The 26,283-nt window shown below is 53.6% G+C and overlaps 4 protein-coding genes across 4 annotated transcripts in view; 2 read left to right on the forward strand and 2 right to left on the reverse strand.

Annotated features, from left to right (window-relative positions):
• Positions 1 to 614: 614 nt before the first annotated feature.
• Positions 615 to 15,738, reverse strand: RBM5 (RNA binding motif protein 5; the record flags this gene model as incomplete). Its single annotated transcript, XM_082004607.1, has 24 exons — positions 615 to 1,271; positions 1,831 to 1,960; positions 2,039 to 2,136; positions 2,626 to 2,700; positions 2,916 to 3,095; positions 3,508 to 3,579; positions 3,660 to 3,806; positions 4,272 to 4,436; positions 5,015 to 5,106; positions 5,371 to 5,449; positions 5,796 to 5,881; positions 6,402 to 6,474; positions 6,563 to 6,640; positions 6,848 to 6,935; positions 7,386 to 7,483; positions 8,420 to 8,580; positions 8,728 to 8,793; positions 8,957 to 9,017; positions 9,721 to 9,804; positions 12,134 to 12,207; positions 12,668 to 12,737; positions 14,600 to 14,755; positions 15,110 to 15,572; positions 15,722 to 15,738. The coding sequence occupies 24 exons, from the start codon at positions 15,736 to 15,738 to the stop codon at positions 1,146 to 1,148; spliced, it is 2,739 nt and encodes a 912-aa protein (XP_081860733.1). The 3' UTR covers positions 615 to 1,145.
• A 2,455-nt stretch (positions 15,739 to 18,193) lies between these two features.
• PARP3 (poly(ADP-ribose) polymerase family member 3) lies at positions 18,194 to 22,255 on the forward strand (the record flags this gene model as incomplete). The annotated part of the gene is made up of 10 exons (XM_082004858.1): positions 18,194 to 18,376; positions 18,587 to 18,712; positions 19,153 to 19,338; positions 19,712 to 19,847; positions 20,102 to 20,328; positions 20,485 to 20,634; positions 20,785 to 20,862; positions 21,132 to 21,309; positions 21,503 to 21,649; positions 21,766 to 22,255. The coding sequence occupies 10 exons, from the start codon at positions 18,194 to 18,196 to the stop codon at positions 21,933 to 21,935; spliced, it is 1,581 nt and encodes a 526-aa protein (XP_081860984.1). The 3' UTR covers positions 21,936 to 22,255.
• Positions 22,256 to 23,731: 1,476 nt separating this feature from the next.
• On the forward strand, positions 23,732 to 25,282 carry LOC309408547 (putative G-protein coupled receptor; the record flags this gene model as incomplete). Its single annotated transcript, XM_082004412.1, has 1 exon — positions 23,732 to 25,282. Exon 1 carries the CDS (start codon positions 24,053 to 24,055, stop codon positions 25,280 to 25,282), a length of 1,230 nt encoding a protein of 409 aa, XP_081860538.1. The 5' UTR covers positions 23,732 to 24,052.
• A 62-nt stretch (positions 25,283 to 25,344) lies between these two features.
• Positions 25,345 to 26,283, reverse strand: part of ABHD14B (abhydrolase domain containing 14B) — a gene marked incomplete at both ends in the record, with an annotated part of 2,268 nt that continues 1,329 nt past the window's right edge. Inside the window, one exon of the mRNA XM_082004608.1 lies at positions 25,345 to 25,435. Within this exon, the coding sequence (XP_081860734.1) occupies positions 25,345 to 25,435 (91 nt within the window). The remainder of the gene's footprint in view (positions 25,436 to 26,283) is intronic.

Below are 26,283 nucleotides of genomic sequence, written 5' to 3' on the forward strand. Positions count from 1 at the left end.
GCGCGCGCCCTCTGGCGGCACGGCGCGGGAACACGGCGGCTCCCGCCGCAGCCGTCCCGCATGCGAGGCAGCGGCACCGGGGGTCCCGGGCCGCGGCTCACCCCGAGGCCGCGGGCAGCCCGCACCGCGACGCGCAGAGATGGCAGGCGGCGCGGCGGCATTCAGCAGGGAGCGGCCCGCACCTCCTGCTGCAGACCAAAGCCTTCCCACGCTCACCCTGACAGCACCGGTGCCCCCCCAGGGAACGGCTGCTCCAGCAGGGCAGCCCTGGGGAGGCCAAGCACCCCACGGGGTCCGTGGCCGGCAGGAAAGCCTGGGGAGCAGCAGCTGCTCACCCACCCCAGGCTAAGCAGCACCAGGGCCTGGGGACAAGGGCAGGCACCAGCAGAGCAGCGGAGGCCAGTGGTGCCGGTCCTCTCTGCTCGCCCGGCCAGGGCAGGGAAGAGAGCAGACAGCTGCTCCTGCGCCAGCCCGCGTCCAGGCTGAAGCTGTGAGAAAGACACGGGCACAGCACAGGGACGAAAGGAAGCCAGCGAGGGGAGCGCTGCGTGGGGGAGAGGCTTCGGGATGAAGTCTCAAAGGAAGAAGCAGAACCACAGAAAGGACAAGCAGCATTCGCAACTTATTCTTCATTCACCCACTGCGAAACAGAAATAAGATCATTTCTGGATGTATTTCTTTTGGAAATGAGCCAAACTGGCAACTAGAATCAAAGTCTTCAAAAAGTCTATACAAAGATATATCATACAAAATGTACAGGAAAGTTCTCAAAAAAAAACCCCTCAAGACAGACAATACAACAAAAGAGCAGAGACGGTGTGAAACCACAGGGAACAGGTCCTGCCCCTGCTCTAGAGGGCAGGAGCGGCTTCTGGACAACACACTCCAAACACAAAATACATTACAGTATATACAGGACCGTATAAAGATCAGCATCCCCTTCGGTCTAACCAGGACCTCTCCAGCATGAAAGGTGGGGCAGTTCGAAGAACCTGCTCATGGAAGTGTTACATGCTGAGAGGGAAACAAGTCCAAGGGAATGAAATGGTCAAGTCTAAACCATAAGCAGAATACGGCCAGGCCACCAAGGCTACAGAGTTTAACAGTCAGTTCTGGCTAACAAGTACTTTGTGGGCCAGAGCGCGTTACTCCATCTCCGTGAAGCGAGCAAACATGGCTTTCCGCACCGCGTCTTTGTACGAATCTGCAGTGGAAACACCGTAGGAGCTGCCCTTAGCTCCCAAGCCAGCTCCTCTCATTCGTACTTGGGCCTGCAAGGGAAGAGAGAAAACGCTTCAGCTCTGCAGCGAGAGGCCACACCACCATGCAGGACACCACAGAGAGACTCATCAGACCAGACAGCTTCTCAAGCTCGCCCGGGGATCCCCCGTGCAGCCATACTGACAAGTGGGAGACCAGACCACACACAACAGCCCAGGCCTGCTGGCTTCATACCAGTCCAACCCCAGCCCAACAGCAGCCGAAATGAAACTGCACAGCAGACAGGGCCCAACAGCGTAGCCCCAAGCACAGAGGTGCCCAGGACAGCCAGCAGCCAGAAGGAGGGCAGCCACCCCAGCACCACCAGGGCACGCAGCTCGAGTGCAGGCCTGCTGCCACAGCAGCCCAGGAACAGACTGCTGAAGGAAGGAAGCACAGCCCTGCCTGTCCCAGCTCTAGCATCCGACAGGAAAAACAGGAGCAGGAGCAGTGAACAGAGGTAACCTTGCTGTGGATGGCAGTTTCTTCCACAAGAGATCTTCAGCACTGAGTACTTCTGGATAAAAGGCGGCACCAAACCTCATCAAGTAAGCATCCATCTCTACTTACCTCAATAGGTGCTGTGATGCCCTGACATTTTCTTCCCAAGCCTGAACCTTCCCTCCAGCCCATGGCCTGCAGCATCTTGTTGCCTATATTGCTGTTGTCAAGGCCGTCTTTGGTGGGCTGCTCGTAATTACTGCAGAAAGAAGAGATGAGTTAACCTAATTGCTCAAAACGTACTGAAGCAATTGCCAAGGAGCTTTCGGATACATACACCGTGCCAGCGTCATAGACCTTCTTGCGCTTCGGCTCAGGGGGCTCTGGGATGCCGTACTTCTCCCGCCTCTCAGCTGCTCTGTCTCTGTATTTCATCTGCGTGAGGTAACCACATTTAGTACTGATTTAAAGACACTTTTACTCGTCTTTGAGCTATTGGAGGTAAGCTAAATGCCTGCTATTACAGAAAGCTGTCCCCTGCAGCTGGCTAAAACATGGCTTGACTAACACCACAGAAAAAGAGACCCTCAAAGACAAATCCCTGGAGCACATCAGGACCTGCACTGGGGTAGGAAGAGCCCAGCCCCAGCAACCGCTGGGTTAGCTGCTGATTGCCAGCCAAAGGTTTCTGATCCCAGTCTGGCAGCCCTGAGCTGGAGGTGGAAGGACCCCCCCTCTACTAAGCCATAGCTGTGGAATACGGGATCCTTCTCTCCATGTAACAGGCCAGCTCTGAGCCTTGACCCAAGAAGGCGCTGGCTTACAGGGATTATCTCAAGTGACGTGTGTCAGGATAAAGAGAGCTCAACCCATCATCTGTGCAGGCTTTCCATTAGGCACTCATCTGCTCGTGTCAACACTGACCTCTCTCTCACGCAGCTCCAAGGCTTCAAGTTCCTGCTCGGAAAGCTTTGATCTCCTATAGATATCCATGTTTTGCTGAAACAAGAGCAGATTCACATTAACAACGTGAAATGCACAACAGATCTTTCTAAACTAAGTAGCTGACTTCTGTGAGAACAACAATCCACTCGCAACTATTTTTGCTTTAAGAGGAGCAGTTTTCCAAACAGCAACATGCATAGAGTGGTTTTGGTTTACACACTGAGTTACAGCAACCAAGAAGTACCTTCCTGACACCACAGCGCAACTACCTTGTGCAAGTCGGAGAGCTGCTGGTGCCGAATCAGAGCATCTTTGTTTGGGAACTGCCTTCTACACAGCAGGCAAGCCATCTTCTTCCAGTCAGTCAGCTTCTCTTCCTCATTCTCCATTCTTTCCAGTAAGTCCTCATCATTATCACTATCACCGCTGTAGGCAGCCACGAGGCCACGCTAGAAAGGAAGGACAGCATTAAGGGGAGCGCAGCATCACTACAGTTCAGAGGAGAGCCTTGAGAGGGAACACAGAGGCTGCAGATGTGTTTGCTGCGCAAGAGGTATCCCCCTCTTATTACTCAAGATGAGGTGCAACTCAAAAGAACCACTATGGTGGCTGCAAGACTTAGCTCCCAGCAGCCAAACAATAATTTGAGACATTTTTAGAAATCTCAGCTGAGCTCTTGAGGCTAGAATAAATCACAGCTTATCTCAGTCTGCACTTGCACCAGACCACTGTAAACACCACCACCTTTTACAGATGATGCCATGGAAATCCAGGTGGGAAAAGCAAGTATCTGCTACAGCTGCTCTGAAGCGCTTTACCAGTAACCTTTGGGAATACCTCTGTCAGGCATCTCATACTCACCTTCAGTGGATTTTCATCATCCCCATTTTTCATCACCTCTGGCAAGATCTGCTGTCTCTCAGACAGAGCTCCCTGGACGAGACAAGAATGCCGTGAGCACTGAGCTCTCTGCCATACCACACCCCACTGCATACTACCGCCAGCACCTTCACCTTTTTCTCAAAGAGGGCAAAGCCTGCATCTGCAGCCGCTGACTCTTTCCGCTCCTCCTCCCTGGTGCTCAGTGGCTGGAAGCTGTTCTTGAAGTTCTCTTTCTGCTTGTTCAAACTCTTTGCCCAGCGCTCCATGTCTTTAGCAATCTGAAATGCAGAGTGGTTTGCTCAGACAGCTTCCCTCACAGCTACTGACGCAGACTCAATCTTGCATACAGTTTCCAGAACATGGCAACCCACTACCTTTTATTTTTAAGTCACAGGACACTGGATGTAGTGCAGCTGCGTCCCTGTATACAGTGTTCAAAGACACCGCAGCTTGCTTGTTTTACTATACGAACCGTTCTTATCAATCTAATCCTTTAAGTGACAACTCAGTTATACTCCCACTGGTCCTGGCATGATTCCATATGCATTCCTCCTATGCAGAGCTTATTTCTGCACTGAAACCTTGCCAACTCCACCTCTCCTCAGCCCTCTACAATGCCTGCAAATTGCAGACATGCACCCCACCAAATAACCCGGGACTTCCTTTGTCAGGAAAAAGGAGAACTATTATCCCATTCCACAGAAGACTTTAGCCCAGTTACACAATCCCACTTTATCTTTTACCTGTTGAGCTGTTTTACTCTTTGGCTTCTCTTTCTTCTCCTTCACTTCTTTGGTGGTGGTTGTGGTAGCTGTTTGTTGGTACGTGATACCTTCTGCAGCAGGCATGTAGGTCTCCTTTTCGCCATCCCAGTAAAGATACTGCTGGGTTAAGGCATTGTAGTAATACTGCCGAAGAGAGGAAAAAAAGAAAGAAAGAAAGAAAGAAAAAAAAGAGTCAGTTAAATGCCTCATACAAGCTAAGCATCCAAGGGAGCACCCGAACAAGCTGCATGATTCAGACTACCACATCAAACGGGAAGGCGTTTTGCAGAGCTGAAACAGGTTTTGCAGACTCCACAAAGGAGTCAAACAGCACAAAGTGGCTGAAGCCTCTGTCCCTAAACACAGGCACTCTGCCCAACAGCACTATGGTGAACCTTTTGCCTCTCCCAAGAGACAACCCACCAGAGCCCAGAGCTGAGTGCACTTTACTGGGCATTCCACGATGAAATAGCTCAATTACAGTGCCTGTGACAAGTGCTAACCCTGTTATGGGCCAAACTGTGAGAAGAATTAAGGAAAGGAGAAAAAACTGAAGGGCTATACCAGAGGGAAGTCAAGTCCCAGCCCTAGGCACACTGATGAGTTATCTGCTACATTCAATACTTTGTGCGCCTTGGAAAGTTAGTTTCACTTATGTGATGAGAGACAGGGAACTAATGGGCCTGAACAGTTAAAGACAGGTGGGAAGAACTCCTGTTTACCTGGGAATTGGGATCATAGTAGAGCCCTGTTACAGGATCATAGTAATATCCTGAAGATTCATCATATTGGTAGGTGGAAGTGTCAGGGACAGCTGTAAAAAAATTAAGTGTGGGACTTAATTCCAGTTGAATTCAGACAGGTATTATTTCTACATTCCAGGTAAAATTCTGAGATTATTAGCAGCCATGATGGCAAGACATGCCTGTAGAGGGCTCTTAATCACCCATGCAGAATACACTGTTCAGGGACAGCTTCACCACTGACATATGGTGACAGAGCACTCGGCCAAAGCCAAGTCTCTCTCACTATACGGTGACAAGACACCTGTCCCCAAGAGCAACTCCTGACTGCTTACCATACTTGGTTCCAGGGACTACGCCAGTTGGGGGAGCCGTTTGTGCCTGACTGCTAGTAGTAGGTGGTGCTGATTGTGTCTGAAAAAAAAAACAACCCCAAAACCAGGAACCTCAACAACAAAAATTTGTCACTGAGGCACAAGAAAACAAGGACAGAGTGCCAAGGCATGAGCAGCCCACCCCACACATGCAATAACTATCTCCTCTTCACCAGTACACATAGCACTCACCTTTAACAAAGAGCAAAACTATCACAAAAAAGAAATGGCAGATGACTTATGAACACAAGCACTGTGACTAACCCGTGGACACTCAGCAGCTTTGCTGTACCACCACCCACTTCGAAGATCAAACGCCACAGCTAAGCCAGATATCCCACATAACCCTGGCATTGAAAGCAAGGAGTAATTAGAGCTGTAATTACCGGAGAGTCAGGTGAGTTTGTCTGTTGATTATATAACTGAGGACTCTGGGACACAACTGCAGCTGTGGTGGTAGTGACCGGAGCTCCTGCCAGAGAGCAATAATGGATAAGCCAACTAATTTGTAAAACAGTACTTCATCCTAGGGCTAAAATTACTTTGTTTACAGTTTCAGCTCCTAATTCCAACTCCAGCACCCAAACAAGGCAATAAACATTCAAAAGGAGACAGATACACAGTGGGTATTTTCTACCCAGACAAGAAATAGTTTCCTTTTCAGGAGGAAATATTCTGCTCCCAAAGCCAGTGATTCCTGGCCTCCGACAGCTGCTAGTGCTGAAGATTTGTCTAGAGCTGCTTACACCACTCCCATGAGTTCAAGGCTTTTGTCAATAGCCTGAAACAGAGGCTGCTCCCTCATCTCACAGACTAGAGGTCCCACTTGAACAAATTTGTTATGGTTCTCTAGTAACACGTTCCCATTCAGGTATCCTACGAGCAAAATGAACTAAGTCTCCCTTTACCCATCAAACTATCATCAAGGCTGAAGTAAACACCACTATTGCAAAATTATCATTAAAAACAGCAGCATCTCCCACAAGTACTACCTGATATGGTAGCTGCGTCTGTGTCCAACACTCCTCCTTGATTTTGGTAGTACTGCTGATAATCCTGGGAGTACTGCAAGCAGAAATGAATGACAACACAAGCTAAGCAGATGCCCAAATTACAGCCACCTACTGGTTAGAGCACAACTGCCACTACTAACCTGAGCATACTGTGTGTAGCCATCCTGTCCTGACTGGAGGTAGCTGTAGTCAAGGGTGCTGCCTTCTCCAGTCTGTGGCTGAAATTTGAGCAGGTAATTTGTCAGTAACAGGTAAGTTACTGCATTTAAGAATTTCAACACTACTTAGGCTCCAGCCTGTCAGATCAGCTCTGTCACAGCAGCTTTGGTCAGTTCAACCAAGCAAAAGGGCAGCAGTGAAATTGTAAGCACTATGTTTTCATTTTCAGGAAAGCGGGACTATGAGCAACAGCCTCCAAATCGTACCTGAGTGGACGACCACTGAGCTGCAGCAATGGCTGTACTTGCCACAGAGAAGGCGCTGACTCTGTTACCATCTGGGAGAAGCAAGTCTCTGTAACCACAAAAATCATGCATCTAAGTAAATACTGCTTTTTTCTTAAGCGTCTCCCTATGCAAGGAGGTAGAATCTGCCCTTACACATGGATTTCTTGGCAGTTATAAAACACTCCAGTTGTAATGAATGAGCCAAAGCACTGCTTGGCAAGTAAAGGAACTTTAGGTTCATTGTTGCACAGTCGAGAACGAATCACTAGGTCTCCAAGGAAACATGCATGCTGTGTACACAATCAGTTACGATGTTCTCTTCAGAGGACTGGAAATAGGGGTGGTAGGAAACACTGCTTTCCCTCTCCTCTCACAGTGAGGAGCAGGATTCATGCAACACAAGACACTGAAGGGAAACAAAACTTTGGAGCCACAGTAATCTTAATAGGTGACCACAAGTCTCTAATATAAAGGAGGAGGGTGGTGCTAAAAAAAGCCACCTGTTTTCGCAACTCACTTTCTGGCACTCTTTGCGAAGTCAACACCAATTGTTTTGCCATCAATTTTTAATGGTGGCTGAAGACTTTGTAAGATCTGCAGCAGTTGAGAAGCATCCTACAACAAGAAATACTCATTATTATGAAAGGCAGGTTACTGAGGATTCAGAAATTCACAAAGCTTCAGCTTTTTACATACAGACACTGAAAGCAGCTAAAGCTTTAAGAACACCTCCATCTCCTCATACTATACATACTTAGAAGAGCAGAATGGGTCTGATTGTAGCCACAAATAACGGGGGTTTCCTTGGGCCACGGAATATTAAACATCTTCTAAAATCTTAGCTTTTTAGAAGATGTTTGCCCAAAATTACTCCAAAAGGGAGGCCAGCAGAAACAGAGATCAGGCACCAGTTTTCATGCAACAAATTGTTCCACTCTGTCTAAAGCAGGTCCAAACAGATCATGCTGCTGATCAAGTTTAATATAGGCAGGAAGGGAGAGTCTATCGCTCTTCAGGGACCCTCTGCCAGTATTTGACCTCCCTCACAGTTAAGTGGTTTTCCTTGTACCCTGCTGCAATTTCCCACGTTGCAATTTATGGCTGTTGCCTCCCTGTGTAGCCTCAAGAATGTTTCTGCGGACCCTACACCATTCCACTGGATGCTGCAGAGAGCAGCAAGATCCCCCTCCTCAAGGCAGAAGCAGCCCAATTCTGTGGGCCCCTTCTCCTCTAGTTTATGCCCCAGCTCTTAATTTTTGTCATCAAATTACAAACTCAGACCATTATTTTTATCACCCAAGTGTGAAACCAGCCTTCAATCCAGAACAGCACTCTGCTACAAAAATAGTTTTCCAGTGTGCTCACAACATCCTACCAGCTTCTTTCCAAACTGCAGCTAATGATGAAAGGCTTTAACACACAGAGTATCAATTAATGCTTGGTGAACTGGGGTGGTCCTTCAGACAGCTCAAAGGCTTTAAATGAAATGCTTCAACTACAAAAGTACATTAAGAAGCTGCTTCTCTCCAACACTGTCAGCAAGGCACTCACCATGGCAGAGGACAGCTGCACAAATGCAAAGCCTCTATTTTGCTGAGTCTGCTTGTCTTTGATAAGACGAATATTATTGACTGCCAGAGATGCATATGGAGACAAGGCAGTCATGATGGATTCCACTACTGTGTGAGGAGCAATGTTGCGGAGAATGATGGCTGAGGAGAAAAGAAAGTAAGACATTAGCTGTGCACAGAATGGCTTTCCAGAGTACTTCAAGTTTTTCAGCGGGCAGTCTGAGGTACAGGAAGGATTTTAGTACCCGTTTACATTTCACATTATACAATAAGTCAAAGATAACTTACTATCACAGTAATAATCCACAGACTGAACGGCTTCTGCTGCTCCAGGTGGCACCTCCTGTTCTGAATCTTCATCGGAAGAGGACAATATTTTAAGTCACAATATGGCTCATTCATTCAAACACAGCATTTCAAAAGCCAGCCCAGCACCTACAGTGAACTTTGTTTCCTATGTACGACAGAAAGTTTCCCACAAAAATCAAACACAGACAAAAATATCAATGTAACGTACCGAATTTGTCCGCTCCACAGCGGAAGCATTTTAGCCTCCTTCTGAAATTGTAAAGGCAGCACTATGAGGAAGAAGAAAAACCTGGTAAGAACTTGTGCAATGTGTAACAATGCCAGCATAACGAAAACTAGACATTCACACAAAGTAACATAATGAAGCTAAACCCACCAGAATAATCGAGAACAGCAAAAGCCACCCTTGTCCATACCACAACTGCTTTTCAGAACACCCCAGCTACCTTTTCCCCAGTCATCCTGAATTATTTAGTTATTTTAAACTGTGTGGTCTTCAACTTACAATCCCAGTCATAGCAACTACTATAAAAAGAACAATGTTAAAATGAAACACAGGCTGGAAAACAAGTTATCTTTATGGGCAAAAAATATAGCTAAAGCCTGATCAAACAGCCTGGTCTTCATCTTACCAAATCACCTCCACTTAGAGGGGCTCAAACAAGGAGCGCATAGCAGTATGCAGCAGACCAGCCGCAATTCAACGTTAGATTGGTCATCACCTAATGATTTCATACTCTAGTGCAGCTCAGCGCCCACCTCTATGTCTCCTGGGGCAGCACCTCTGTCACTCTTCCTACTTTCTCACCAGCGCTACAAAACCTTTTCATTCCTGTCTTAGCACTCCTACGGTATCACAGGGAAGACGAGTACAAGCAGGTCCGAATCACATATCGCTGTGTTCAAACCACTGAGCTGGTGAAAAGCTCTGAAGCCAAGACAAACTCCCTCCGATAAAAACGTGCACTGTACCTTGTTGCAAAGCCAGTCCTCAAATTTAGGCCTGGGGTTGCTGTAGTGCATCGCAATCTGCTTCCCTTGAATCACCAGCTTTTTCTGCAAAAAAAGTGGTTTCAATTATTCCTGTGTCGAGGCACACATGTCCATTTTCCCATGGCAGAGCACCCTTCGGAGGAATCAGTGCTCCTGAATTAAATGGACAACATATGGGGAGGATGTGGAGGACAACCACCGCCACCTACACCCTGCCCATCCAATCCTGCAGAGAGGAGGACGAGGGCAGTAAGAGAATGGGATGCGGAGCAAAGATAAACGGAATCAGGGAGTGTTGAAAAAGCTGCCAAACACTAAACGCTGACATGGAACCAGGAAGTGTCTCGAAGGAGACAAAGTCCTAACCTACTGCATTCAGGATTAACACATTTTTAGGAGTCTTTTTGCCCCCACATTTCTATTCACTTCTGGTATAGCACTGAGCAACTTTTTAAACATGTCCTTAGGTGACTGCTTCACTTCTTCCCCTACTCCAAACACCCCAGACCTTTTAACAATCACATTTGGATTACTTTTCCAAGCACTTTCTTCAGAAGCGTCCCTTTGAAAATACAGTAATTCCTCCCAAAGGGACCCTGCTTAGACTTCTTGGAGGCTGGATTACAAGTGCCATCAACTGAAACGTAACTCAGAGTGGTTTCCTTTGACTAATGCATCAGTTCAATTGGAAGCCTGCACAAGAGGTTTGTGTTCTTCATTCAGGCAGGAGCTCTCCAAAATGAGCAACTGGACTGCAAGTGAAGCTTCTCCAGGGGTAGGAAAAGTTCATAATGCTTCAGCATGTCCTCTCACTCTGACTTTAGAGGAGTTAGGAATTTAAATCTATTTAAGCCTTGATTCTCAGCCTTACACTTTGCGAAGTGTGGGTATGCAGAATGCCCTTTCAAAATATAGCCATCAACATATTTTAGTCAAACAGGTGGAAGTACGTCTGAGGAAGCACATATTAGAGGCCAAACCCCAGGCATTTTAATGGAAGAACTATTTTTATAGCAGGTTGGCTTACTGCAGCGGTACCACAGAAGTGCCAGGACTGGTGGCTTTTCTGATAACAGGGTCTGACACAGATCTAGCACGTAGCATGAATAAGGCGCTCACATTCTGCACAACTAAATAGGGCAAAGCCATTTCTCCTACCGGCAGGAGGGAGGGTTGGAGGGCCCAGCACTCACTGGATATGCACACATAGAAACAAAGCTGCTGGCATAGTTGCAATACATCATTCTTTCATCTAACAGTCAGCAGCCAGGCTGCTGGGGAGATTCTACGTTTTCCCTGCTACTAGGGTGGCTGGTTACTGGAGTGAATTTGAATAGGTTTCAATAAATTATGCACCAGTACAGCTTTGTATATATTAAAATTATCTCATTTCTGAAAATATGCTCAGCATTAATTTCTCGATATCTATCTTTCTGCTGCATCCACCAACCCAACCGAGCAGCATGCCAGGAAAACAGAATTTGAACGCTGCTCTCTGGCTGGGGAAATCACTTATGGTATGGGACACGTGAAACCCTATTCTAGCGTAAGGCACATGACAATGTCCATCTGCTGAAACTAACTGCCTATGAATCCCATCATGGTGCCATTTCTTTATGCGTAACACCAATGGAGCAGAATACCATTCCTCATGCTGCCCAGGAACCTTCGTATCAAATAGTTGTTAAAAAAAAAGAAAAAATGCTTGATACACTTTGCTCACTTTGAGAGTATGTTTAAGTTCTGTTGTTAAAACAGGTTATGAATATTTTAAAAGGAGCAAAAGCCAGTAAAACTGTTTGCCATGCAACAGGAAAAAGAAACTAGGACTCTTATTGCATTTTGGCTCCTTAACAAGTCATACCCCCAGAAAGCCAAAATACACAGCATAATGTATGCAACAACTCACTCTCTACTAAATTTAGTTGGAATAAACATGTTTTTCCTCTAGAAGAGCCAGTTCTCCCCCTTTAACTAGGGGAAACGCACTATTGCCATAAACTGGTACTTCTCTTTCAGGGTTAACAGCAACATAATGCAGAAATCTGATGCTTTCTCTGGCAACAGAGAAAGCAATGTCAGGTGGAAGTAAGTTAGGATTTTTCAAGGACTATTTGCTAAACCTTCATGAGCCAATTACATCAAAACCGAGTAATTTAAGACAATCAGACACTTTACTTCCGAGTGCTCAAAATAGCCAATTTTCTCCCCTAATGTTACATGATATTTTATCCTACTGTTACAAATTTTAATATATACAAAGCTTTTATTCTTTTAAATCACTTATGGAACAAACCACTCCTTCCACCTTTTTTTTTTCCCTTTTTTTTTTTTTAAACTGTACAGACTTGTTCCATTTTCAGGAATATCTAGACTTGGTGAGTGAAGCAACCTGATTGGCTTCCATCCAGCTGGTAGCATCTTGAAAGTGATAAAACTCCACGAAGGCGAAACCACGGCTTACACCTAGAGACAGCATTCAGATATAGACGGGATACTTGTGTTAGTCAGTTCCTTTAAAACAGGTGAATCTCTCTCCAACTGCTTCATTACTTCATGACAAAGCAGCTTTACAAATGCGACGTCAACTGCTGGGATCTGCTCGTTATTTTGCCATGGCAAGGAACCAAGCTCCCTTAACTGGCTACATTTCACTCGATTTGAATCCATGTTTAAAAGGTAACCATGCAACAGACTACATACTATTAAATGGGTTTATACTAGTATTACTTACCAATACCTGTTAACAAAAACACCTGAAGACAGACCAGCTATCTAAAAGTCTTCCAAAAAGCCACATTCCTTAGCCATGGCAAACCTTTTTTTTTTTTTATTGCATGTGCTTGCAGTTTGGGGACAATTCTGGATACTCTTTTGGGCTGGGGAAGAGGAAGGTGATGTCAAAAACTGGATTAAGAGCTCTCACCTGTCTTTCTTTTCATCAGCCTCACGTCTGCAGGCTGAGGACCTTCAAAGGACTCAATAAGCTCCCGAATCTGTGTGAAATTTTAATCAGACAGTTAAATTTTCACATCTTGGCAGACAACTACAACAGTCACAGAAGCAACCTACCTTACAGTGCATCCAAGAGGTAGATGGAACATATCATTCTCAACACTGTCTCAGGGAAAAAGAAAACCTTTAGGAAGAACCTAACAGGAGACTGATGGGCACCAGAGAACTCATAGTCCTTTGCGACGCTAAAACAGCTGTAGTCTTCACTTAGACCACAGAATGCTACAGAATCTAAATCACTACTATCTCATGTTCCACGGTTATTTGTGCAAGATTTGGCAAATACTGTGCTTGCTCAAAAGTTTTTATAAAGAACACTGCTAGCATCCCTCTCCCTGCATATCTAAATACCCCTGGCACCTCGCAAAGCAAAACAAGAACACTATCCTGCAAGGCTCCGTGATATATGTATTCTTAACCCTCATGCTACAGTTCTCATCTTCAAACAGTTCCCCTTCTGTTTTTCAGGGGATAAAGTACATTTGTGAAGAGTGTATCATCAAAGAACAAGCTGAAGAGACATAATTTCTTCAGCCGTAACAAACATGCTTAATTTGTGGCACAGGCTACATAAATTACTGCGGAGAGGCATAAGGAAAAGAAGGAACAATTTTTTTTTATGTCGCAGCAGAAGACAAAGGGAGGTGTTTAGCAGCTCTTACAGAACTCAAATTACATTACATACAACACGGCTGCTCAGCAGACTCAAAACTGATTTAAAGCTGTCCGTTTACATGCTGACTGAACTGACCTCTTCAGTGCAAGTAGCTTTTTTCATGAATGAAGTGGAAAAAGCTGAAAAATATGTACACAATCAGAAGTGTCAAACTAATGTTAATTTAAGAAAACAACTGGTAGTTCCAAGATGCATCATCCACACTCTAAGGATGAGTCCCGAATTAAACTTTCCCATAAATTATACTACAGTTATTTGCACAAATGTAGAGTTACAACATTAATAGCTCAGAAACAAAACCTGTTCCGAGGCATTCTGTTTAATGGTGCAAAAGGATTCTCTGTGTTAACAATCAGTGCACAAAGACCTCAGAGGCAGCCATAGAGTCTGCGTGAAAACAAACTGGAATAGCTCAGCTTTTACAGGGTTCCCACCCACTCCTCAAATAACAGCTGCAGGCTTCTACCTCGGTAATCAAAGCATTTCAGCAAGAAAGAAAAAAAGATTAAAATAATAAGAAAAGAAAGCTCAAAGCTGATCACTTTCAATGTCTTTCTATCAAAAAAAGTTAGATAACCATGTACCAAGCTCATTTGTACTTGCTCTGTCAGCTCCACAGCAGCCATTTTATGACTTCCACAGCTGTAACCACACAAAGCAACTCTATGCAAGGGCTGTACTCGGCTGAGGAGCTGGGTGTCTATGCAACCCCACCAGAGAGGGCTTCTGGCCTCAATAAAAACCCAGAAAAATTCAAGTAAGTACCTCCTCTCTGTCTCTCTCCCCCTCACCTCTCCCAGAGGTGACGGAGGGGAGGAGTAGGGAAGGGAGAAGGAGGGGGGGAAAGATCTGCCTCTTCCCTCCTATACAGAAAAGCAGAAAAGAGCAAGTAGGGAAAGCATCCGAACACACATGAAAAAAGACTATTCACGGATTGTTCCGTATGAAAGAAACCGCTTAACATTCAACCGACCTCTGTTACTTAACCGTGACAGTTTAAATCCTTTCAGGATTCAAAATGGCAGCACCACCAACTCGTTAGAGAGGGGGCCACCATGATGCAGCTTTCAACAAAATGGCAGCAGCGACTACCACACAGACCTGCTGACACAAAGCTGCGTACTTCCCAGGGGGTGAGAAAAGCAAAGCCCCTTCCTGGCTACTTACATCGTTCTCTGTAACCGTGATAGGGAGTCCACGTAACATGATGGTTTTGCTTTCTTTCTCATCGTTAATGTCGTTCCTGTAGTCGTGCTCTCCATAGTCGCCATCAGAATGGTATCCATCTTCTGATTTATCACTGTTCCTGCGCTCCCGCTCCCTCTGAGAAGCCAGCGACCAGAATTAACCATCGCAATTCCTAGCGGCGTGCCCCGCAATGCCATAAAAACAAAGCAAACCAAACCCACCAACTCCCCATACGACCACCTTTCTCGGGTTTGGTCCTGACGGCCTCGGGCAGAACACCAAGCTCAAGCCTCCCCAACCCCCCGTCATCCTCACAACCCCCCTGAATGCCAACCCTGGCACCAGGGACCGGGCTCCCCCGGCCCCAGGTGGGTTTGTTCCAGGACCCCGGGCTGGGACGAGCCCACCGACGCCTGCCCCAGCCCCCTCCATTCGCCCCCGGTGCGGCCAGAGCTGCCTGCTCCAGCACGGCTCGCCCGCCCCACTCACCTCAGGGCTATCATAATCACGGCTGTCGTAGTCTCTGTCATAGTCTCGGCTGTCGTAGTCTCGGCTGTCGCGACTGTCGTAGTCTCGGCAATCCCGGCTGTCGTAGTCCCGGCAATCGTAGTCTCGGCTGTCTCGGCTGTCATAGTCACGGCAATCACGGCTGTCGTAGTCCCGGCAGTCCCGGCTGTCGCGACTGTCGTAGTCCCGGCAGTCCCGGCTGTCGCGACTGTCGTAGTCCCGGCTGTCGTAGTCCCGGCAGTCTCGGCTATCGCGGCTGTCGTAGTCTCTGCTGTCGTAGTCCCGGCTATCGTAGTCGCGGTAGTCATCGTAGCGGTCACCGCGGCGCTCCTCACTAGACCTCTTATAGTCAGAGTCCCTGCGCCGGCTCCGGGACTCCCGCTCATCACGGTCCTCCCTCTCCACGATGGAGCCGTAGCGGCCGCTCCGCTCCGTCCTGCTCACACTGCGGGGCACACCGGACCGAGCTCAGAAGGGGAACAGCCCGCAGCGACCCCCACCATCGCCCACCACGCGGGGCCGTCCATCCGTCCACCCACTCCACTCTCTCCATCCCTCCCTCCCCTCTCTCCTCACTCTCTCACCCACGCTCACCGTTTGTCCGAGCCCATGACGCTGTCCACAACCAGCAACCACACAGCGCAGCGCTAACCGCCACCACGGGGCGCCGAACACACGCGCGCAACCCCTCACTCCCTCGCCACAAAATGGCGCCGAGGTAACTGGCCGTCTTCTACCCAGGAGGCACCGCGCCCGCCGCCTGGAAGTTTCCAAGCGGTGCGCAGGCGCAGGGGTGGCCGCCCGCCGCGGGGCACGCCGGGAGTTGTAGGGCGGGGCGGGAGCGAGGCCCCGGGCCTGGTCTTCCGCTCGGTCCCCGTGCTTTCCCGTGGGCGGTGGGGTGGCGGGATGGTTTGGGTGGGAAGGGACCTGCAAAGATCATCCAAGCCAGCCCCCTGCCATGGGCAGGGACATCTTGCACTCGATCAGGTTGCTCAAAGCCCCGTCCAACCTGACCTTGAGCACCTCCAGGCATCCGTGGCCTCTCGGGGCAGCCTGGTCCCGTGTCTCACCTCCCTCCTCACAAGGCGTTTCGTCCTTGTGTCCGATCTAAACCTGCCCTCTTTCCGTTTAAAGCCGTTGCCCTTGCCCTGTTGCTACAGGCCCTGGAAAAGTCTCTGTCTTTGTTTATACGTTGAAAAGCCACCGTATGGTCCCCCCAGAGCCTTCTCCAGGCTGAACATCCCCGACTCCTCCAGACTGCCAAGACATTAAATAGCACTAGTCCCAGTATGGACCCCTGAGGGACACCGCTCGTTACTGGGTTCCACCTGGACATTGAGCCATTGACTATAGAAGTGGGGAAGCTCTGGAGAGGGTGGTGGGCCCATGGAAGGGCCCTTTTACCTATGGATCCAGGCATGGAGAAGCAAAGACGACGTAAAGAAAAGGAATTCCTTGGGGAAGCACCTCTCCTTCCCCGTTGTGGTCTCCACCCGCCGTGTTCTCACCACCCTTCGTTCAGTCCTTCACCATCCCTTTGGCGAGGCAGCGAGTGGCACGTGGGGTGGGAGCCCCTGGTCTCCTGACGCTCCTTGCTTCTTACTCACCTCGCCCACCCCAGCGCAGGCTCCTCTGTGGACTGCAGTCCCTTTAGGGGAGCACCTGCCTCGTTAAACCTAAATCACTTTTTCTGCCCCCAAGGCAGGGCATGGGGCTGTCCCCTCACCTGCGCTGCCTTGGGCTGATGTGTCTGAGCCCTGGAGCTGCAAAGCCACCAAGGCTCTGGCTCCAGCAGCATTGTCCCCTCTGCCACCCCAGCAGGTCAGGCAGCTCCGCCTCCTGCCCGCGCCACCTGCAGCTGCTCCTGCCCAGGGACATGCACCGCTTTATAGCACGGCAGTTTGCAGGCAGGAGAAGGCAGCGATTGCTGCGAACCCTTCAAAACATGTTCAAATGCCAGTGTCTGGTCCTCCTCCCTGCCTGATCCTCAGCCCTGCCTGTTTGGCAGGGAGCCAAGAAAGGAGATTGAACATGCAAAATGATGCAGACTTTAACCTTTCAAGGCTGTTTTCTCTGTCCCAGAGCATGGCGGAGGGGGCCTGGCTGGAGGGGCAGCCAGCGGGCAGGGTCACCCCTTGGCTGGGGACCCTCCTGGCAGGCAGGCAGAGGGGCAGGCGGGGGGCAGGCACTGGCACAGGGTGCATGCGCTACCCGAGGACGTGACAGCTGTTTCTGCTGTCATCCCTGGCCGCTGCCTGCTCTTGCCTAGGGCTGCCCCACCTGCCCAAAGGTTCCTTGTCAAGGAGTGGAGGTGCCTGGCGCTGGGCTCGCTGGCCTCAGGCAGCGGGAGCAGGTAGGACATGACGCTCCCCGCCCCGCTGCCCCCTGCACCCCCTGCTTGGCTGGGACCAGGGGGGCACAGGAGATGAGGGGCTGCCTGGGACCCCCCTGTGCCCCAATCAAAGCACCACACCCTTGCCCTGCGGGGTGCTGCACCCCTTCGCTGGACTTGGGGGGACTCGGCAGGGAAGGGAATTGCATGTTTGGAGGGGTGTCATTGCATGCTTTCCTCTCCTGTACGCCCCTGGGGGCACAGGGCTTAGGGGAGCCTTGGGGACACACTCTTGTGGGTTGGGGGTCCCTGGTGAGGTGTGGTGGGGGCAGGCAGGGCTCTCCAGGCTGACACGTCCCCCCCGGCAGACCCTCGTCCTCTTCCAGCTCTTCTGACCTGAGTTTGCTGCGCCAGCGGCCGTGCCCCCGCCGTGCTCCCCCTCAGCTCCTCATCACTGGGCTGTGCCTCCCCTTTGGGCTCCCTTGGGGGCTGGAGGGTGCCGAGGGGCTCTGCCCCCCACCCCGAGCAGAGGGGCAAGGCTGAGACATTTCGGTGGGAGAGGTCCCATCCCCCCCTCAGCCCAGCTGTGGGCTGGAGGTGCCGGGAAAGCGAGGCACAGCCAGGCCAGACTTTCCTGGAAGGACAGCTCAGCATCTCCCGCCTCCCGCTCTGCTCTCCCCGAGGGTTTTGCTGCGAGATTAAGTCTGCGCTGGCCCCACAGGCGTGGCGCAGCCATGGCCTCCAAGCGCTGTGCGTCCCCCCCGAAGCAGCCCGGTGGCAGGGGCAAGAAAGCAAAGCAGGGAGAGGAGGATGATGCCTGGAGCTCCACCTTGGTGGCTCTGAAAACTGCCCCCACGGAGAAGCCCCCCGCCACCATTGATGAGCCGTGCCCCCTGAGCACGGCGCCGGGTGCCCGGGTGAGAGCAGGGCTGGGGTACCCGAGGGGCTGGGATGGGGTACATGGGCAGGAGGGATGGGGGGAGTCCGAGGGTAGCCCCTGCCCTGCTGACACAGGGGCAGCCCCAATTTTCCTTGCAGACCCCACTGCGTCCCCACTGGGACAGCTCTCCCCCCCCCATCCCCAAACGCTGCCCAGGCGCCAGCCCAGGCTGTGCTGCTCGCTATAGGTCTACGAGGACTACAACTGCACCCTGAACCAGACCAACATCAGCGCCAACAACAACAAATTCTACATCATCCAGCTCCTCGAGCACAATGGTGCCTACAGCGTCTGGAGCCGCTGGGGCCGCGTGGTGAGTCCGCCCCAGCACCGCTCATCCGTGTCCGCCCGGCTGTCCCCACCCTGCCTTGGGACCCCCAAAGGTTGGGGATGAACATGGTGGTCCCCGTCCCTTGTTCCCAGTCCCAAAATGAGCAACTGAGTGGCTCTGCTATAGCCCCTTGTTGGGGGCTTCAGGGACTTGTCCCCACACAACGGGCTCAGCCTGGTCGGGGGACGTGGAACCTTGCCACTGCGGTGACAGTGAACGTGACACCCCGGAAAGGAGTCCTGGGGTGTATCCCCGAGCTGGAGGGACCCCCAGGCCTGGTGCTAGTGTCTTGGCATGTTCCTGCTCAGTGCCCCCGCAGCCCTCCCCGTCGCAGCCCCCCTGCTCCCAGGTTGCTCCTCCCAGCGTGGGGCTGGTGGAGCAGGGGTGCAGGGGGGGTCTTGACTGCTGCTGTCTGCTGCCAGGGGGAGGTGGGCCAGTCCAAGCTCATGCCCTCCGCCTCCCTGGAGGCCGCCAAGAAGGACTTTGAGAAGAAGTTTCAGGAGAAGACCAAGAACAGATGGGAGGCGAGGGAGAACTTCGTGGCCCAGCCGGGGAAGTACACGCTCATCGAGGTGCAGCCAGGGGCCGGGCAGGAGGTGGCCCTCAGGGTGAGTGTGCCGGGCAGCCGGGGTGTCACCACGGCAGGGTGGTCCTCACATCCCGCCCCTAACCCACTGGGCACCGGGACTTCCAAGTGGGTCAGCGTGATGAGGTGGGATTTGGGAGGGGTCTCGGGTGTGAGCTGAAACAACCCGTGGGCAGAGAATTGGGGATAATGGGTTGAGATGGAGCAGGAGGGCATCCCAAGCGAGAACCACGGGCATCTGGGTGGCATCGGTCATGGGAAGCGTTGGCAGCACCTGCCCACCGCTCTGCTGCCCAGGGGCCAGGCTCTCCCCACTGAGACGGGCAGCCGCGGTGCCGGGTCCCTGCAGCCTCCCATGGGCTCGCAGGCAGCGCAGTGACATTGGGGGTCTGCAGGTGGATGGTGTGGACGGGGACAAGGTCTGCAAGCAGCGGGTGCTGCCTTGCACCTTAGACAAAGCCACGCAGGACCTGGTGTCCCTCATCTTCAGCAGTGACATGTTCCGGGATGCCATGCAGACCATGAATATCGGTAGGAGGTGATGGGTGGCATGGGGTGGGCCTGGGGGCTGCGGCCAGGGGGGTGCAGGTGGGGAGGAGAATGGGACAGAGGTGCCAGTGGATTTTAGAGCGTCGCCGCTGACAGCCCAGCAGCTGGTGGGACTGCGGACCCCTCATGCCAGGTGCCCGCGTGTGCCCGCAGTGATGCTGGAGGTTACTGGAAGTAGCTGTGGGGCAAGTGGGGCGGATGGGTTCACCTGCACCCTCCCCTGTCCCCCCGGCCAGATGTGAAGAAGATGCCGCTGGGGAAGCTGAGCAAGCAGCAGATGGCGAGGGGCTTCGAGGTGCTGGAGGAGCTGGAGGCAGCACTGCAGGAGCAGCCCCCCCAGCCTGCCCGCCTGGAGGACCTCTCCTCTCGCTTCTACACCATCGTCCCCCATAACTTTGGGCGGGCGCGGCCACCCCCCATCAACTCCCACGACCTGCTGCGTGCCAAGAAGGACATGCTGTTGGTGAGATGTGGGGGCACCCGGCGGGTGGCATCCCTTCCCAAGGAGGGCTCCTGCCTGTGGGGCAGGAGGGTGCTGGCAGGGGGCTGGGCTTGCCCCGGTCCCCCCAGCATGGTGCCCAGCACCGGGGTGAGAATGTCCCCGGTCTGTGCCTGCCAGGTGCTGGCCGACATCGAGCTGGCACAGAGCCTGCAGGCGCAGAAACTGAAGGAGGAGGAGGTGGAGGAAGTCATCCATCCACTGGATCAGGATTATGCCCTGCTCTGCTGCCAGCTTTCCCTGCTGGACCCGGCTTCCCAGGAATACCAGGTGCCCCTTGTGCCACGGTGCCCTGTGATCGGGAGCAACCGTGCTAGGCCTGTGGGCACCCCAAAGGTCCCCGCTGCCCCAGGGGGACGGTTGGCATTGCTGGGATGGCTGCTTGCAGTGACACCGCTTTCCTGCCTCCCTCCCTGGCAGCTGATCCAAAACTACGTGACACAGACTGGGCACAAATTCCGCATCCTCAACATCTGGCAGGTGGCCCGAGATGGTGAGGTGAGAAGAAGGGGCTGCTTATGCCTGTCCCGCAGTGCAAAACCCCTGGTTGCACCCCAGGGTGGAGCTTTGTCTGCATTAGAGCTCCGGGCATCTCCACCCAGGGGCGCTTGAGCCCAGCTGGCCAGGGCCAAAGGAGCACCCACTAGGGGAGTGGGTGCCTTCCAGCCTGGCACTGGGGTTGGACCGGGGAGGTTGGGTGGCAGTCCCCCACCCCTGGGCACCCACGTCTCCATCTGTGGACAGCCCTTAGCTCTGCATCTCTCCAGGACGAGCGCTTCAGAGCCCACGACCACCTGGAGCACCGGCGCCTGCTTTGGCACGGCACCAACGTGGCAGTGATCGCGGCCATCCTGAAGAGCGGGCTGCGCATCATGCCCCACTCGGGCGGGCGCGTGGGCAAGGGCATCTACTTCGCCTCCGAGAACAGCAAGTCAGCCTCCTACGGTGAGGGTCCCGGGCCCACAGAGTTTCTGGGAGCCCGTCTGCCTTCACATACCCGCTGTCAGGTGGTTGCTTGGCATGCCAAGCGCCTTCCCTGCCATGGCAGCCAGTCCTTGCCTGCCGGGGTGACCTAGGCACAACCAGACGGGAACTCCAGGGCTGGTGCCATCATCCCCATCCCCTTCTCCCATGGCAGTGGGCTACACGTCCCAGAAGATTGGCATCATGTTCCTGACAGAGGTGGCCCTGGGCAAGCCCTACCGCATCACCTGCGACAACCCCACGCTGTGCCAGCCGCCCACTGGCTATGACAGCGTGCTGGCCTGCGGCCGGACGGAGCCGGGTGAGCCTGGAGCAGGAGTGGGTGTGGGGTGTGTGGGCCTGGGGTGGACACAGGGTGGGGAGAGAGAGGCCAGATCTTGGGCTTGACGAGGTGGTGGGGTGTGTCTTCTCGCCCAGATCCGGCACAGGACAAGGAGGTGCTGCTGGATGGCAAGAAGGTGCTAGTGTGCCAGGGCAAGCCCATCCCCATGCCCACCTACAAGGACTCCTCCTTCATCCAGAGCGAGTACCTCATCTACCAGGAAAGCCAGTGCCGGATCCGCTACCTTGTCCAGCTCCAGTTCTGAGGGTGCCCGGGCACCCTGCGTCCCCCTCCCAGCACCAGCGGCTGACGCCCACCAGCCCGGATGTCGCAGTTCAGCCCCAGCCAGCAACTACGCACCGCGCAGCCGCTCGCTCGCCCCGGCCTCCGCAGGTGGGATGGGGAAGAGAATTGGAAAAAACAACCTCATGAGCTGAGAGAATAACAGTTTAATACAACAGCAAAGAAAGAGAAAATAATAATAATAATAATAATGTTACTGATAAAGGAATATACAAAAGCAAGTGACGCACAATGCAACAATTGCTTATCACACGGTGATCAATAACCCATCCCTGAGCAGCAATTCCCACCCCTCGGCCAACTCCAATTTTATATACTGAGCACGAGGTTATACGGTGGGGAATATCCCTCTGGCCAGGCTGGGCCAGTGTCCTGGCTGTGCCTCCTCCCAGCTGCTTCTGCACCTCCCCGATGGCAGAGCAATGGGGAGCTGAAAAGTCCTTGACTTCGTATAAGCACTACAACTACTTAGCAACAACTAAAAATATCAGTGTGTTATCAGCATTTTTCTCATCCTAAATCCAAAACGCAGCACTGTACCAGCTATTAGGAAGAAAATTAACTCTATCCCAGCTGAAACCAGGACACTGGAGCACCGGTTTGGACTTTCCAGCCACCCCACCTGGGGCTTGGCAAGGGACAGGCTGGTGTGGGGACAGAGCCTGCTTTGACCGTGAATAACCACACCGTGCCTTATACAGAGCAGCGCCGGCGCTCTCCCGCCGGCTCTCCGCCGGCGAGGAGGGTGCGGAGCAGGGAAGGGTGGCGGTGGGTCCCTGCAGGGACGGTGGCGGGTGGCTCTGGAGGGGCTGCAGCCTGTTGTGGCTGTCTGGTGCTGGCAGCCTGCAGGTGAAAGCTGGTGCCTTTGCCAGCCAGGCGCCCTCCTCAGCTTAGCAAGGCATGTGGCTTGTGCCCATCACCGCGGCATCGGAGCTACGGAGGACGAGCAAGATGCGCTGCCCTGCCTGGGTGTGGAGGAGCTCATCCGTCCGTCCGGAGGGTGAACGCCTGACCTCCCTCCGCTGCCATGCTGGGTGCCGGGCCTGCTGCCCGACCACAGCCCGGCACCCGTGCCAGGTCCCTCTCCGCGCTCCGGTGTGCCCCCCAAGCACGCGTCCGGGTCCCCGGGGTGCTGGGGAAGGGCAGCTCCCGGCTGTGCTACCCCAATGCCCCATGGATGCTCCAGAGCATCCGCGTGCCGGTGGGGAGGGGATGCCGCAGACCCGCCTGTGGGTCTGTCCCCGAGCTGGCGGCTCTCCTTGCGGAGGAACCAGGCCTGGCGCAGTGGGTGGCTGCCCTCGGAGGGGGCGCAGGGCTCGGGGACCCCGGTCCCCCCTTCCTGAGCCCACGCTGGCTGCTAGGACCCAGCAGCCGTCCCCGTGGGACCGCCACGAGTGCAGGCAGCGCAGGCAGCGCAGGCAGCGCCCGGGAGTGACAGCTGGTGCCATCCGCAGCTGGCGGGCCGCAGGCAAACAGGATGACGAGCGGGTGACGGGCACGGGGAAGGGGGAGCGCGGCCTCGCGCGGGGCCCGGCAGCCGCCTTTCTGCTGCGGGAGCGACGCCGGCAAGAAGGATCCCCGGTGAGGAGGGGAGCGGCACCCACCTGCCCGGGAGCAAAGGTGCGCTGGGTCCCCCCACCCACCCAGGGGTGCCTCGCAGCTGGAGCAATGAGCAGGGCTGGGGCAGGCGGGCCGGTGCAGTCCCTCCTCGGGGCGAGGTGGTGCGGCTGGGGCGGGGGGACGAGGCGCCAGCCTGGCACGGGTGCCCGCAGGCCCCGGCAGTGCCGCCCCTGGCCGGGCTGGGGACAGGCCGGGTGCCAGCCCGGGGCTAGGCACAGTGCCGTGACCTCACTGGAGCCTCTCCCTGCTCCAGCACCTCGGGGCGGGGGGTTCAGGCCATCTCCAGGTTTCTCTGTGGCTCTTCCTCGTTTTGGTCCTTCTCCTTCATGCCCTGCTCCCATCCCCAACAGGCAAGGAGAAGACAGTGGCCATGGTTGCGGCGGGGTTTCACTCTAAGGGGCGCAGGAGAAGAGCCCTTACTGCCCCGGCACCGGATCTGCTGGGTTAGCCCTCGGGGGGATGGCGAGCCGAATGGGGCGGAACACCACAGACAGCCTAGAGCCACTCTCCGTCCCTGAGCAGTCCATTGCCCAGGAGGTGGTGGGCCTCCTCTGCATGGTCCTCCTCACCCTCACGGCTCTGGTGGCCAACACCGTGGTGATGGTCGTCATTCTCAAAACCCCCCTTCTCAGGAAGTTCATCTTCGTCTGCCACCTCTGCGTGGTTGACCTCCTCTCTGCCATTTTCCTCATGCCCCTGGGGATCATCTCCAGCTCCTCCTGCTTCAACAGAGTGATCTACAGCATTGCCGAATGCCAGGCCTTGATATTCCTAAATGTCTGCTTCATCAGTGCCTCCATCCTCACCATCTCCATCATCAGCGTGGAGCGGTACTACTACATCGTCCACCCCATGAGGTATGAGGTCAAGATGACCATCAGACTGGCAGTGGCCGGAGTGATCTTCATTTGGGTCAAGTCTGTTCTCATCACTGTCTTGGCACTGGTGGGCTGGCCTCAAGGCAATGGGGCCACCAGTGCCAGCCGCTGCACAGTCTACTGGAGCCCTGGGGCCCACAAGAAGGTTTTTGTGATCATCTTCAGCATTGTCTGCTTCGTCCTGCCCACCATCATCATCTTTGCTGTCTACTGCAGTGTCTACCGTGTGGCCCGGATGGCATCGCTGCAGCACGTGCCCATGCCAGCACAGGCAGCTGCACCGAGACACCGATCCGACTCCATTGCTAGCCAAGTGACCATCATCACCACCAGGAACCTGCCACTGCCCAGGCTGATGCCAGAGCGCTTTTTGGGAAGCAACAAGGCCATCCTCACCTTGGTCCTCATTGTAGGACAGTTCTTGTGCTGTTGGCTGCCCTTCTTCGCTTTCCACTTGCACTCCTCAGTCACCACTGGCATGGTGGGCAGTGGGCACGGGGAGATGGTGGTCACCTGGATTGCCTACTCCTCCTTTGCCATCAATCCCTTCTTTTACGGGCTGCTGAACCGCCAGATCCGGGAGGAGCTGGCCCGGCTCCGGCGCAGCTGTCTCAACCGGCCGCTGGGCCAGGAGCTCTGTCTTTCTGTCTCAGAGGCCTCTGTCCAGGAAAACTTCTTGCAATTCCTCCAGAGAGCAACTTGCACACTGGAGACCCATGCCAGCTGCATCAGCCCCAGCCCCAGGAACAGGCTGGACCAGACCAAGATGGGCTTCCCCATCCCAGGTCAAGTTCCTGAAGAGAGCAGCTGAAGAGCAGGGAGCCCTGTCCCCTGCTGGGCTGATGGGTGAGCAGCAGTCCTGCCAGGGACCTGTCAGACCTGCTTGGACCCAGCTTCTTGGATTTGGAGGGGTCCTTGTTCAGGTTTTGCCTCTTCTCTGAGCTTATGGTGGAAGATAGTTTCTCTGCCCGGAGAAGACAGCAGAACTGGGGAAGCTTGACCTCCCTTCTGCAGGCTAGGATTGTCTCTGGCTCCACCAGCACAGCCCAGTTGCATGGATGGGTTCTCCCTGGCATATGGGAAGCCAAGGGGCTCCTACGTGGGGGCAGAGGAGGGGGCACCTCCATCTCTGTCACCCTGCTAGGACCACTCATGGCCAGCGGGGAAGAGCAGAGGTCCCTTGCACCCTCCCCAGGAGCAACGGCCCAGCTAACACCACTAACACCAGTAACACCAGGGCCCCAGGCACTCCGCCGAGCCTGGATGGCTGATGTGGAGCCCTCCATCCTTGGCTGTTTAACACAAAACTAATGTCTAGGTGGAGGAGCTCCTGTCACCCGCGGTACTTATCTGGGGGATGGCACCCGCAGGGGCTGGCTCTGGCCGTGTCTGTTTTCCCTGCTGGCATGGCAGCATGCGATGCCCACGGCCATGCCTGGCCGTGCCCTCTGTCCCCCCCAGCTGGCAGGGGCTGCCCCTCCAGGGGAGGATGCTGGCTGGCTGAGGGTCCGTGCTGGGCTGGTTATGGACACAGCTGCCCAGCTGAAGCCCAGCCAGTGGTGCCACGTGCCAGCTGAACTGGGCTGCCAGCCAGGGGTGCGCTGGGGTGGACGGGGTGGCACAATGTGGCAGGGGGGCTGTGTGTGCTGCCTCCAGGCAGCGGCAGCTGGAGGGGACCAGGAGCCGCTGTCCCCCTTCAGTCCCACTGCTTCTGCAGGGCTTTGGGACGTGTCCATGGGGGTCTCAGTGCAAGCAAGAGGACTGGACCCTGCTGGGGGGATGCTGGAGGGGTACGTCACTCCCAGCCCACCC

The sequence above is a fragment of the Phaethon aethereus genome (genome assembly GCF_964289735.1).
Source record: "Phaethon aethereus genome assembly, chromosome: 11".
Taxonomy (NCBI): domain Eukaryota; kingdom Metazoa; phylum Chordata; class Aves; order Phaethontiformes; family Phaethontidae; genus Phaethon; species Phaethon aethereus.